The sequence below is a fragment of the Scyliorhinus torazame genome, chromosome 8 (assembly GCF_047496885.1).
Source record: "Scyliorhinus torazame isolate Kashiwa2021f chromosome 8, sScyTor2.1, whole genome shotgun sequence".
Classification (NCBI taxonomy): Eukaryota; Metazoa; Chordata; class Chondrichthyes; order Carcharhiniformes; family Scyliorhinidae; genus Scyliorhinus; species Scyliorhinus torazame.
The window spans coordinates 46,005,922-46,021,064 of record NC_092714.1 but is presented as its reverse complement, the minus strand read 5'-3'; the positions used below and the strand labels follow the sequence as shown (position 1 = coordinate 46,021,064).

The window sequence follows — 15,143 nt, the reverse complement described above, 5'->3', positions numbered from 1 at the left end:
AACTGGAAGCTCTACAGGCAGCGATTTGACCTGTACATCCGTGCCACCGAAAAACAGAATGTCTCGGATGATTCGAAGATTGCAATGCTCCTCTTCTACGCAGGCCCCCACCCAAATGATGTCTTTAATTCACTGGTGTTCGAGGAAGGCGAAAACCAGGCCAAATATGACACGGTCATCCTCAAAATGGACCAGCACTTTCAAACTGAAGTAAACGAAACTTTCGAAAGATACATCTTTCAGCAACGCCTGCAAGGTAAGGAGGAGCTTTTTCAACCCTTTTTGACGCACCTCCGGATTCTAGCGCAGTCCTGCGGTTACGGCACCACCACAGAGTCCATGATCAGGGACCAGATTGTTTTTGGCGTTGCCTCCAGTGGCCTACGCCAGCAGCTTCTTAAAATAAAGAGCCTCACCTTAGCGTCTGCTGTGGAAGCCTGTGTCCTCCATGAAAATGCGACCTGCCGTTTTGCCCGATTCCAGGCGTCCGAGTTGGCACGGAGGGGGTCCCCAGCCGTCGAATCGGCAAGCCAGGCCGCCCACGACGTTGAACGCATCCAGGCCGTCGATTTCTTCCCGCCCCACGGCCCGGACGACAGCGGCCGCTTCCCGCGCTTTTCGCGGTCTCCCGCGCAGGTGCGCGCCAAGAATAACGGCCACAACGAGGGACGCACTGCGCAGGCGCGCCCACCGCAAGATCGCACTGCGCATGCGCAGTGGCGCAACGAACGCCGTGACGTCATGACGTGCAGCAAGTGTGGAGGTCTACACTTAAAAGGGCAATGTCCTGCAAAATACCAACAGTGCAACAGATGTGCCATGATAGGCCACTACGCAGCCCGCTGTCGTGCGGCTCAACCCATGGATCCGGCGCATCCTCGACAACCTCGCACACGAGTCAGGACCGTCCAGCCCACGCATCAAGACTTCCAGTTAAGTGATGCAGATGACCAGGATGACTTCAGAGTTGCCGTCATTGATGTCAACAAGGTCAATGCCATCAATCCAGACGATGAGTGGTGTGCCACCCTGACGGTCAACCGATCGCGCGTCGCCTTCCGTCTGGACACCGGCGCATCCGCCAACCTGATTGCTTACTCTGCAGTCCAGGCCATGAAGGTCAAACCACTCATCACACCATCCCGGCTTAAGATGGTTGACTATAACGGGAACGTTATCCCGTCCGTAGGATCTTGCCAGCTACAGGTGACTCACAAGGGGTACACGGCCACACTCCCCTTCGAAGTTGTGGGCTCATCAAAGGACTCGTTACTGGGCGCACAAGCGTGTAAGGTCCTTCACCTGGTACAGCGCATCATGTCTCTCTCTCCAGATGAGATATCCGACTTCCCGGATGCTGAGTTCCACGCGAATCTCCATTCCCTCCTCGCTCACAACCAGGAGGTTTTTGAAGGCATGGGGACATTGCCACACACGTACAAGATTCGACTCAGACCGGACGCCATCCCTGTCGTTCACGCACCTCGCAGGGTTCCTGCGCCTCTCAAAGACCGCCTCAAGGCACAACTGCAGATTCTTCAGGACCAAGGGGTCCTATCCAAGGTCACGGAGCCCACGCCATGGGTCAGCTCCATGGTCTGTGTAAAGAAGCCCTCTGGCGAGCTCCGTATATGTATAGATCCAAAAGATCTGAACAACAACATCATGCGGGAACACTATCCCATCCCAAAACGAGAAGACCTCACCAGCGAGATGGCGCGAGCCAACATATTCACTAAATTGGATGCGTCCAAAGGATTCTGGCAGATCCAACTGGACCCGGCCAGCCGAAGACTATGCACATTCAACACCCCTTTTGGCAGATTCTGCTACAACCGGATGCCATTCGGCATCATTTCGGCATCTGAAGTATTCCACCGCATTATGGAGCAGATGATGGAAGGCATCGAAGGGGTACGTGTATATGTGGACGATATCATCATTTGGTCCACCACTCCGCAGGAACACATGCATCGTCTTCGACGTGTCTTCACCCGCATACGGCAAAATGGCCTGCGTCTCAACCGTGCGAAGTGTGCTTTCGGCCAGACGGAGCTGAAATTCCTCGGGGACCACATCTCAAGGTCCGGGGTCCGTCCCGATGCAGACAAGGTTAGCGCCATCACAGCCATGCCACGACCGGCTGACAAGAAGGCTGTCTTAAGATTCCTGGGCATGGTCAACTTCCTTGGGAAGTTCATTCCCAACCTGGCTTCTCATACAACAAACATGCGCCATCTCGTAAAAAAATCGACGGAATTCAACTGGCACCAGTCGCATCAGCAGGAATGGGAGGAGCTCAAGCACAAACTGGTCACGGCACCAGTGCTGGCCTTCTTTGACGCGACTCGCCCTACAAAGATCTCAACAGACGCCAGCCAATCTGGTATTGGAGCGGTACTCCTGCAAAAAGACAGCACGTCATCATGGGCCCCGGTTGCGTATGCCTCACGAGCCATGACCCCTACCGAACAGCGCTACGCGCAAATCGAAAAAGAATGCCTGGGCTTGTTAACTGGACTGGACAAGTTCCACGACTATGTGTATGGCCTGCCACGATTCACGGTCGAAACTGACCACCGCCCCCTGGTCAACATCATTAACAAAGACCTGAACGACATGACTCCTCGCCTCCAGCGCATCTTACTCAAACTCAGGAGGTACGATTTTGAACTGATCTACACTCCGGGGAAGGAACTCATAGTGGCGGACACTCTTTCCCGAGCAGTGAGCACACCACCAGATGCGGAGGGGTTCGTGCGTCAAATTGAGGCACACGTGACTCTGACAGCAGCAAATATGCCAGCTGATGATCCTTGTCTGGCCCACATACGCGCAGAGACGGCGACTGACCCTCTGCTGCAGCGAGTGATGCGCCACATGACGGAAGGGTGGCTAAAAGGGCAGTGCCCCCAGTTTTACAATGTGCGAGATGATCTCACCAATATAGACGGGGTCCTTATGAAATCGCATAGGATCGTCATTCCACACAGTGTGCGCCAGATGATTCTTCGTCAACTACACGAAGGCCACTTGGGTGTCGAAAAATGCAGACGAAGGGCCCGGGCGGCGGTATATTGGCCGGGTATTAATGAAGACATAGCCAACATGGTGCTCAACTGCACAACCTGTCAGAGGTTTCAGCCGGCGCAACCTCCGGAAACACTTCTACCACACGAGATGGTGACGTCCCCCTGGGCGAAGGTGGGTGTTGACCTATTTCACGCGCTCGGCAGAGATTACATTGTTATTATAGACTACTTCTCAAACTACCCGGAAGTCATGCCTCTCCATGATCTGACGTCGTCCGCAGTCATTGGGGCCTGCAAGGAAACGTTTGCTCGCCATGGCATTCCAAGGACTGTCATGTCAGACAATGGACCTTGTTTTGCCAGCCGTGAATGGTCGTCCTTTGCCGCAGCATATGGTTTCACTCATGTGACATCCAGCCCTCTGCATCCACAATCGAACGGGAAGGCTGAAAAGGGTGTCCACATCGCAAAGCGGCTCCTGTGCAAGGCGGCTGATGCCGGATCGGACTTTAACCTTGCCTTGCTGGCCTATCGATCGGCCCCGTTATCCACGGGCCTCTCGCCAGCGCAGCTACTAATGGGTCGCTCCCTCAGGACGACGGTACCTTCCGTCCTGGCACCGACAACAGACCATGAGGCGGTTCTTCGGGACATGCAACTGCAGCGTGATCGCCAGAAAGGTCGGTACGACACACGAGCGACGGACCTGCCCCCCCTGTCCTCCGGAGACAAAGTACGCGTCCATCAACCGTATGGTGGCTGGTCAGCACCGGCCGAAGTCCTCCGACAAGTGGCTCCCCGCTCGTTCCTGGTTCGCATGCCGGATGGTTCCGTGCGTCGCCGCAATCGGCGCGCCCTTCGCCGACTTCCACGTTCACAGCCACACAACACGCCAGATCCTCAACAGGCTTCCGAGGATGACTTTGTGGAGCTGCCGCACATCACGCCCTTTCCATCGCCACCCATGGCCATGCCTGCACAGCAGCCGGTGGTTCTTGATCCACCCTTAAGGCGGTCAACCCGAATTCGTCGCAAACCCATTAGAATGGACTTATAATACAGTTCATATGTTTAATAAGTTGGACAATTTTACATGATAACCTGTTGTTGTTTATCGTTCCAGATGTCGTCTGACTGGACAACTGTTCAAAATTTTTTTTCTTCTTCTCTCGTTCGCATTTCTGTTATGTTATGGTACAACTGGATTCATGTGACGCACTCGACATCGCCCCATGTACATAGTTCCGTCATAGACACATGCTGCACACGACACACACACACTCTGAGATGCACTCACGTCACGATCATATTTATTACCACGTAGGCACATATCTTTGTAAAAAGGGGGGATGTCATGATATTCAAACACACACATCATGATGGACACACTAACAGGCAAATCAGAGTACACAACACCACAACCAATCACAGACAAGAACACCAACCACATAAAAAGCACGAGCACGACACCTGGAGGTCAGTAGGTCTGGGGAGAAGGAAGCATGAAAGAGCTGTTGAAACACCACAAGCAGGGAGCCCCCCACGTGCAGAGTGCAAAGACCAAGTTGTAAATAGTGAGTTTAAATAAACAAGTGTTGTACCATATGCAACTGTGTTGGCTCTTCTGTGTGTTAGAACACCCAACACCACACTCTGAACTGGACTCTGCTCCAGGATTCCCAACCATCAATTATCTTCTGACAGTCACTGTCTAGGTTTAAACATGACAAATGACTGTACCTCAGTTATCAGTGAGTGCTTGATGCCTATGAAACTATGCACCAAATTTTATGAGGAGGGAGTGAGCGAATGTAGAAGTGGGCTTACTGTCCACTCCTGCCCAGTCCCATTGACCTGCTGCAATTTAATGTCCATTAAGGCACCTATCTGGGGAGCAAGTCCTGCCTTGAAGAATTGCAGGCCAATCAAATGGATGGCAGCAGTCTTGTCCCAGCAGTACCACTGGGAACTGTGGCCACTGCAGGGATTGCAGCAATCCCCATTGAAAGTTGTCACTGGAGCTACATGGAAGAGTGGGTTGAGGTTGGGTGTTGCTGGGCAGGGAAGTTGGGGGAAGGGAAACATAGTGGCAGGGACCTCTGATTGAAACAGGGTGCCTGTAAAAGAGCCCCCCCCCCCCATGTCTCATGCCCAAGCAATGTTATCTGCTTGATTTCCCAACCAACAATAGCCTCAGCCTGCCACCATGAAATAGCAGCGGAGGCTAAAAATGGTCCTTAAGTGGCCAATGATTGACCACTTAAGGGCCTCAATTGGTACAAGGAATGGTAGGCTGCCCAATGCCTCCGTCACTTCTCGTGAAATGCAGTAGGGACAGGGGGATAGAATAGATGCCGGGGATAGGTACTCATACTCATGCCATTTTACAAGCCCCTCTATCTGAAAACCTGCCTGCAGGGGAGCATAACATTGTGCCCCACATCTCAGCAATAAGCTGCCACCTTTCAACAGAGGAATAGGTTAAAAGTAAGAATTTTTTTTAAAGAATGAAAAAACGTATTTAATATTTAACAATGTTGTTGGTTGGCTATGCACTCCTCAGCCTCCTCCATCTTATCCGCACACATTCATAGGCTGACATTATATATGTTTTGTGAGGGCCACGAAGAATCCAGCACGAGTTTTAAGGATACAAAGTAATAACATTTATTTACAATAACATATATATATAACAGCAGCAGCAACTTCCCTTGCTGCACACTCCTTCCTGCTGGTTCCAACCTGGCCAGCTTTATTTATACTTGGAGTTTACTAATGGTTTCTCCGCCCCCCTCATTGGGGAAGCTCATACTCCCACAGGATTGTGGGATTGTCATTAGTTCCCAGCCGATGGTAAGCAGGCAGGTTATAACATCCCTCCCCCCCAAAGTCCAAGGAATCCACCAAAGACCCTGGCGAAGGAGGGCGTCGGACTCGTTTTGCCGCAGGCCGGACACCATTTGCACGCGGCGCTGGATCAGGCGGCGTGTAACGAGACGGAGACCGGCGCTTCCGTGATGAACGGCGCAACGGTTGTACATCCACGGCCAGTGGACCCGAGGATTCCCCCTCTGATGCGTCCTGTGTCTCCATCTCGGAGTCAGAGTCTACTGCCTCCGTCATATCAGCGTCTCTATCTCCATTTGGTTCTGTAACGACCTGCGCAGGCTTCGGGTGAGGCACCAGTGGAAGATTGTGAGGACTACCTTCCCTTGTCTCTGGTCTCTACGGCTGTAGAAATGAGCTCCGGGGGCAGGGAATCTTTTGAGGGGATAGTCTTCTGGACCGAACGTGGTCTACATGTTTGCGCTGGAGACGACCCTGGACTTGCACCTGGTAAGATATAGGGCCCGTTTGGCGAAAGATTACGCCAGGAACCCACTGGGCACCACCAGCAAAATTCCGAACGAACACTGGGACACCGTGCGCAAACTGCCGAATCGGCCGATGCCGAGAAATTCCCTGCCACTGCCGTTCTTGTGTGCGGCGTACTTTTGCACCAATGTCCGGGAAAACCATACTGAGGTGGGTGAGAAGTCTCCGGCCCATTAGGAGTTCTGCGGGAGCTACCCCAGTCACCGCATGGGGGGTGGTCCTATACGTAAACAAAAAGCGAGCCAGTCTCGTGTCCATTGATCCGGAAGACTGCTTCTTTAGGCCTCTTTTGAATGTCTGCACTGCGCGCTCTGCCAACCCATTTGAAGCCGGGTGGTAAGGGGCAGTGCGGATATGGCGTATGCCGTTCATCTTCGTGATCCTCGCAAACTCCTCACTCGTGAATGGAGTGCCGTTATCCGTGACCAGCACCTCGGGGAGGCCATGCGTACTAAAAGACAAATGCATCTTTTCAATTGTTGCGCAGGACGTCGGCCCCTGCATCTTATGCACCTCTAGCCACTTAGACTGGGCGTCAATTAATAGAAGGAACATGGATCCTTGAAAAGGGCCTGCGGAATCTGCATGCAAGCGTGCCCAAGGCCGCCCTGGCCATTCCCAGTGATGTAGGGCGCGGCCGGCGGAAGCTTCTGATGCTCCTGGCAAATGGAGCAGTTTTGGGCCACCTTCTCAATGTCGGTGTCGAGGCCTGGCCACCAGACATAATTCCGGGCCAACATTTTCATTTTGGTCATACCTGGATGCCCATTGTGCAAGTCTGTTAGTATCAGCTCCTGGCCTTTTTCCGGGACAATCACACGCGTCCCCCACAAGAGGATGCCGTCTTCCATGCTGAATTCTGACAGCTTGGAGGAAAATGCCCGCAACTCGCCTGGGAGCTGTCTATGCTGCCCACCATACAGGACTATGTGCCGAACCTTTGACAGAACTGGCTCCGTCTGGGTCCACTCACGGATCTGTGATGCCGTGACAGGCAAGGTGTCCATAAAATTTAGGGTTGCAACCATCTCACCGATCGTGGGGGTCGACATGGGGCCAGTCAATAAAGGCAATTGGCTCAGTGCGTCGGCATTTGCTATCTGTGTTCCTGGTTTGTGCTCCAGAGAATACTCGTATGCAGCAAGCAACAAAGCCCAGCGCTGGATCCGTGCGGAAGCAATGGGCGGTATTGGCTTATCCTCTCTGAAAAGTCCCAGCAGAGGCTTATGATCAGTGAAATGGCAGCCATACACGTACTGGTGGAAGCTTTTCACCGCAAAAGCCACTGCCAGGCCCTCCTTCTCGATCTGCGCATACATTTTCTCCGCTGCAGTCAATGTGCGGGAGGTGAAAGCTATCGGTCGCTCGGCCCCGTTCTCCATCTTGTGGGACAGGACGGCCCCAATACCATATGGGGATGCATCACATGTGACGAGCAAAGGCTTTCCAGGATCATAGTGGGTTAGTAACCCAGACGACGACAATTGTTGCTCTACCCGCCGGAAAGCGGTTTCTTGCGACTGCCCCCAAACCCAGGTGTGATTTTTCTATAGCAGAAGAATTTGTCAGATTGGGGAGGAACTTCCCATAATATTTTACGAGACCGAGAAAAGAACGAAGATGCGAGGTGTCAGTCGGGGCGGGGGCCTGTTGAATCGCACGCACCTTCTCTACGACGGGGTGCAAACCTTCGCGGTCCACCCGATAACCTAGGTAGACTACTTCCTTAGCCTGAAATACGCACTTTGTGTGTCGTAAACGGACTCCAGCCTCCGAAAAGCGTCTAAGGACAGCCTCCAGATTTTCCAAATGTTCCTGCTCCGACGTCCCTGTAACCAAAACGTCATCTAAGTAGACAGCAACACGTGGTAAACCTCTCAAAATGCCCTCCATAACACGTTGAAAAATTGCGCAGGCAGAGGATACTCCAGAGGACAACCGTGTATATTCATACAGGCCCCGGTGTGTATTAATCGTTACATATGGTCGGGAGGCAGGGTCCAGCTCCAACTGCAGGTAGGCGTGACTCATATCTAATTTTGTGAACGAGACTCCACCTGCAAGCTTCGCGTAGAGATCCTCTATGCGAGGCATTGGATATCGGTCGAGTCGGGAAGCCATATTCACTGTAAGTTTATAGTCGCCACACAAGCGAACTGTGGCATCTGGCTTCATTACAGGTACAATTGGTGCTGCCCAGTCAGCAAAACGGATGGGCCTGATAATACCCAAACTCTCCAAACGAGTGAGCTCCCCTTCTACCTTCTCGAGCAAGGCGTAAGGCACAGGGCGCGCCCGGAAATAGCGCGGCGTGGCTCCTGGTTCGACTTGGATACGGGCTACGGCCCCTTTTATTTTCCCCAAACCAGTCTGGAATACATCTGGGTATCGTCCTAGCACCTCAGTCAACCCTTCAGAAACTGTTTAGAGGATGTGCTGCCATTGCAACCGCAAATGGCGCAACCAGTCCCGACCCAACAGGCTGGGCCCATGGCCGCGCACCACGATAAGTGGGAAACGCCCCTCCTGGCGTCCATAAACAACAGGGGTCATTGTAGTTCCTGCAATGTCCAGTGGTTCCCCCGTGTAGGTGGCCAACCTGGCCTGTGAGTCGGTTAATGTAAGGGTCTGTATACCCTGCTTGATGCGGTCGAATGTCCTCTGAGCGATCACAGAGACCGCTGCGCCAGTGTCCAACCCCATCTCAAGCAGGTGGCCATCGACCCGTACTGTCACCTTAATGGGGTCCACACGGGGAGCTGCCACACAATGCAGCTGCAGGCAGTCGTCCTCCGTCTCCACGTCCTCAGGAGTAGTCGCCGCAGGTTCATCCACATGGAAGGTACGACCCCTGGGCTGGTCCCAGTTTCGGTCGGAACGACGGCGCCTCTGGCGCCCCCAGGACCGGCGTCCGCGACGGGGTCGGCGCCTACAAGTCTGACACGGACGTGGCTCTTCATCCATTGGTTCTGGAGAAGGCTCCCTTCGGGGAGGAATGTCCGACGGCCACTGGCGTCGGTCCGGACGTCGCCTCGCCCAAGGTACCGCAGGAGTGCGGGGGGACGTTTTCGGACGGAAGGGGTTGCGCCCAAGGCATGCACTTCCATTCCCTGTAGCTCCTGCACTCCTCGTTCTGCGCTCTCTCGGGACAATACTATTTGAATGGCCTGTTGAAAAGTCAATGTTGGCTCAGCTAACAACTTTCTCTGGGTGGCCGCATTGTTAATACCGCAAACCAAACGGTCGCGTAACATTTCTGACAAGGTCTCACCATAGTCACAGTACTCCGCAATCCTGCGTAGCTTGGATAGAAAATCGGCATGGAATTCTCCAGGGGTCCTCTCAGCGGTATTAAACCGGTGACGCTGGATTATCGTGGACGGGGTTGGGTTAAAATGTTGCCCCACTATATTCACAAGTTCATCAAACGTTTTGGTGTCCGGCGCAGCTGGGTACGTAAGGCTCCTAATCACCCCAAACGTATGCGGGCCGCAGGCGGTGAGCAATATGACCACCTGGCGCTCGTTTTCGGTGATATTGTTTGCCCGGAAATAGTAACGCATCCGTTGTGCGTACTGGTTCCAGCTTTCCAGCGCAGCATCAAAAACATCAAAACGTCCATACAGAGGCATGGTATAATCGGAAGCAACTTCCAACCTGTATCCAACAAAAATCCAGGGAGGTGGCTTCAGCAGTGTAGACAGCTATTCACTTTAACCCTCGTTGCCAGTTTTGTGAGGGCCATGAAGAATCCAGCACGAGTTTTAAGGATACAAAGTAATAACATTTATTTACAATAACATATATATATAACAGCAGCAGCAACTTCCCTTGCTGCACACTCCTTCCTGCTGGTTCCAACCTGGCCAGCTTTATTTATACTTGGAGTTTACTAATGGTTTCTCCGCCCCCCTCATTGGGGAAGCTCATACTCCCACAGGATTGTGGGATTGTCATTAGTCCCCAGCCAATGGTAAGTAGGCAGGTTATAACAATATGCAAGTCATTAATCAGCCTGTTCTCTGGATACTTTGGGGGCGATTCTCCGATATGGAGGCCAAGTGTTTGCACCGTCGTGAACGGAGTCGCGTTTCACGACGGCGCGAACAGGACACGGGCACGACCTATTCTGGCCCCCACAGGGGGCCAGCCTGGCACTGGAGTGGTTCACGCCACTCCAGCGTCCTTGCGCGGCGCCAAATGGGCGCCACGCCAACCCGTGCATGCGCAGTCGGGGCAGCCCAATTCTGCGCATGCGCAGTTGGGCCGCGCCATCCTGCGCATGCGGGGGGAACGTCTACGCACGCCGGCCCCTCACCAACATGGCGGCGGTGTTCTGGGGCTGCGCGCGGAAGGTGGTAGGCCCGGGGGAGGGAGAGGCCGGCCCGCCGATCGGTGGGCCCCGATCGCAGGCCAGACCCCATCGGAGGCCACCCTGGTGAAGGAGCCCCCCTCCCTCTCCCACAGGCCGCCCCCCCCAGCGTTCCCGCAGAGTTCCCACCGGCAGCAACCAGGGGTGGACGGCGCCATCGGGAACCTGTCATGTCATAGCGGCCGCTCGGCCCATCCGGGCCAGAGAATCGCCGCTCGCCGGTTCTCCGAGCGACCCGGTGCGAATCGTGCGCCGCTGGTTTCCGGGGGGTGGGAGAATCGCGTGCGGGGGTCGGGCGGTGTGGCACGATTCGCGCGGCGCCCCGGCAATTCTCCCACCCGGCGTGGGGGGGAGAATAGCGCCCCGTGTTCTCCACAGACAGTACCTAATCTAGCTCCTTCAGCCCAGCAACTCACTTTGCAATACAAACGTTCTGCTGTTATGTCCCACAAGTTAGCCCATCGAAACCTCAATGACCACCTACCAAATCCCAGACTTTCCACAGTTTTAGTCTGCCTCTATTTTTATCGGTGATGACTCCAGTTATACCTATCACCTGCATTAAAATTAAACGTAATTAATATACAATTAGCACTGCAGCCTAACACGTACTGCAAAAGCACAAGATTGTTTCCAATACTGTCAAATCCCATGATGCCTCCTATTACAGTATTGCTAAATCCAAAGATCTCCCTTTCTCCACAGTATTAATGTGCATAAGCAAACATGTTACAATAGCATGCGTTGACAGGCTCCTCTGTCGCACTTGTTAGATTGGACTTCAAACATTACTCTCTTCCACAGGTTCAAATATAAAAACATCACAATCCTGTGCTTGGTTGCTTAAGTATCAGTCTTGATGTAATGATGGAACTCTTGCCTCTCAGTCAGAGGTCAAGATCATGGGATCATGTCCCAATTCAGAGACTTGGCCACATATTGTAGGTTGACAGCTAGTTGCTGCATTGCTGAAGGTGCCGTCTTTTAGATGGAACATTAATCCAAGCTTCTATCTGCCTTTTGAAGTAGGTACTGTTATGGGCGAGGCGTTTTCAGAACCCCAAAATGTATCATGGAGTTCAACTAACCTCCCCCTTTAATGTATTTGTTGCTTTTCCTAGCACACGGCTTGTTCCCTAGGTGTGGTATTACAATTATGGACACGTGGGTTTTCAAACACAAAACACTGTTTATTCCATGAACTCAACTTAACATCTTAAATAAACATTGGATCTCTTAACACCCCTTACTTCAAAGATAACTATTGCAACAGTAAATAATTCCTTAAAATGTTCCTTCAAACTTCCAAGTTTAACACCTTTAAACAAAATCACATCAGGTTAAAGGCTTTACTATTATGAGTTTAAATCACCCAAATGATCCAGAGATAGTCTTTCATGGCAGAGATCCAGCTCACTGCAAACACAAACACTCCCAAGCTCTTTTCAAACTGCAACTGCAGCTCTCTGGAAACACACAGACACACACAAGCTGCTTTTTTAAACTGCAAAACTAAACTGCAAAGTGGCTGACCTGACCTCAGCTCCACCCACTCTCTGACATCACTGTTTTCTTAAAGGTACATTGCTTAAACATCCATGTCTTAAGGGGTACTCTCACATGACAGTACTAAAAGTATCATTATACTACAGGTTGAGCATCCCTTACCAAAAACCGAAAACGTCTGAAATCTGCACTATTTTTAGAGCACCGACGTGACGCCACGAGTACCCGGGCGATGCGCAGTTCCCAACATGCCGCACACGCACAGTTCCCAACGCGACAAACATGTGCCGTTCCCAACACATACAGTTCCCAATGTGCCGCACAAAAAAAGTACCCAATGTGCTGCACATGCGCACTTCCCATCACGCCACACATGCACAGTTCCCAACATGCCGCATATGTGCGGTTCCCAACACGGCGCACATATGCAGTCCCAACACAACGTACATGTGCAGTTCCCAACGCACCATACACATACAGTTTCCAATGTGCTGCATACATGCAGTTCCCAATGTGCCGCACATGCGTAGTTCCCAACACACTGCACACGTGCAGTTCCCAACATGCCGCACATATGCAATTCGCAACATGCAGCATATGCGCAGATTCCAACACGCCGCAGATGCACATTATATTCCAAAATTCGATAAATTCCGAAATCCAATACACACTCGGCGGCAAGCATTTCGGAGAATAGATTTTCAACCTATATTTTAATTCTGTCAGTTCCTGGCCAACATTTGTCCCTCAGCCTGTAGTAAGCGTGTTCAGCATAGCAAGGGTTAATGTGGGCCTAGGGAAAAAGTATTGCATATTATGATCTAGAGAGACATGTGACAGGCAGAAAAGTGGTGTAGAGTGAGTCTGAGAGAAATTGACATGGCGTTAGCACCTAAATAGAGCTATACCTTTAATTATGTTAAAGGCATTATGTAAGTATAAATTGTTGTAGAAAACAAAAGGCATTAAACCGAACGGACATTCCAAAAATAAATTTAGAACCTTTTTCAGCAGGACTCTCACTACAGTGCTGCTCAAGTACTATCTCCTCGTTTTTGGCAAGTTATAGGATCTCTCTCTCCCTTTGCTGCAAAACCTCAAGACACTCACCATGATGCTATAAACCGAGACCCCCATCTCTTTTTGCCAAGCCCACAGCCAACCCTATATTTTTTTAAAGTTTAGCCTCCACCCTTCACCTCATCCTGAATGCTGCTGAAAACTATGGATGGAAATTATTCTTGGGCTGGGAAGCAAAGCAGACAGCATTGGATCATCCACCTGCAGTGTCTGATACTTAAACCCATTGCAGTGAATGGAATTAAATATCAGGTGCTGTGTATAATGAACGAGCAATCCAATATCTTCCCTTTTGTACCATCATCCAAGACAAATTTCTACCCCTGGGAACCTACTTCCACCTGCTTCATCTTGCTTGCTATCTGACCATTTAATTTTGTATTTGAAGAAGGAAAGAAATATAATTTGAGTGCATAGGTAAACAGAAATATAATTAAGGCCACTGAATGGCATTAGAAATTCTTATTCCGAAACTAAAGCTAACAATCCAGAATTGTATGTAATAATACAATTTGTTATGTTACATAGTCATAAATGGGAGGCCTAATATGGTGATTTACATGCCATAAGAAAACCCCATATCATTGTGAGCAGCAACTTGCTGTCATAGGTAATTAGCAAGCAGTTGTTAAAATATTACATTGCCGCAATGGTATATTAAAAATATAAGCTTTTAAATTAAATTCAATAACAAATTAATTTACTGCTAAATCACTAACCCTTTGAGTGGATGCAGAATGTTGTTTTGTCTTGTGTGGTTAAATGGAATTGATTATGTTTTTATACTGTAATTTATTACCAATGTCTTATTTCTTTTAGTACACATGTATCAATATGAGGGGAAAGATTACTCTAAAGAGCCCAGACCAGCAGATCAGAAAGCCTTTGAGCAGCTTCTGAACCTTCACAAATTAGTGCTTGAAGAAGCCAGCACAGGAGAAAGAACACTCCGCACAAAGACCAAGGTAGAATCCAAGAATTCTATGTTAAATTGCAAATATAAATCGCTTTCTGTAATGTAATTTTGTTCATAGCTCATATCCTTTAACCTGTTAATTACTGAATGTCCTTTGCAACATGTCTTCTGATGTGCTAATGATTCTGAAGCAATTTTCTGTTAATTTCTTCAGAATGCTGTAATAATCAAATTATGAGTCAACAGAATTCATATTACTGTTTCTAGAGTAAACTGTAATAAATAATACTTGTATTTATATTATACTTTATCAGGATGAAGCATCTCAAAGTACTTCACACAGTGAACTATTTCATAACCCCAAGAACAATTGCTAAATGTACTGAGTATTCTGTTCAGCAATGCAATCAGGGGTGAAATAAATGACCAGTTAACCTGCTCTTGAAGGAGGGAGGAAATTTCACTGCTGTTCTTGAATTAAGGCAATAGAACCCTTAGCCATCATCTGAAAGGGCACATGGAATCTTGATTTTCGCATCCTAAATAAGGGGCAGCGCCTTTAGCAACGCAGCACTCAGTGCTGTGCTACGGTGTCAGTCTAAATTATGAATTCAAATCCATAGGGCGCAATTCTCCCATCGGGAGAATAAGTCCCGACGCCGAAGTGAGACCGGAGTGTTTCACTCCGGCGTCGGAGCCCGCTCCCAGCCCCCTATTCTCCCGCCCCCAGGGGGCTAGGAGCGGCGTCGCGTCATTTACGCGCGCCGGGCCTTGGCGCTGTGTAAAAGCGGCGCCACGTAAATGACATCACTCGCGCATGCGCGTTGCCGTCCTCCCCGAGGCTGCTCCGCAAGAAGATGTC

The 15,143-nt window shown here is 50.7% G+C and overlaps 1 protein-coding gene across 3 annotated transcripts in view; it reads left to right on the top strand.

The window, feature by feature from the left end:
• The window catches only part of chd1l (chromodomain helicase DNA binding protein 1-like), a 205,551-nt gene that overhangs the window by 137,784 nt on the left and 52,624 nt on the right, over positions 1-15,143 (top strand). For all 3 annotated transcript variants that reach the window (XM_072513472.1, XM_072513474.1, XM_072513475.1), the window contains one exon: positions 14,185-14,330. In XM_072513472.1, coding sequence (XP_072369573.1) covers positions 14,185-14,330 — 146 coding nt within the window. The remainder of the gene's footprint in view (positions 1-14,184; positions 14,331-15,143) is intronic.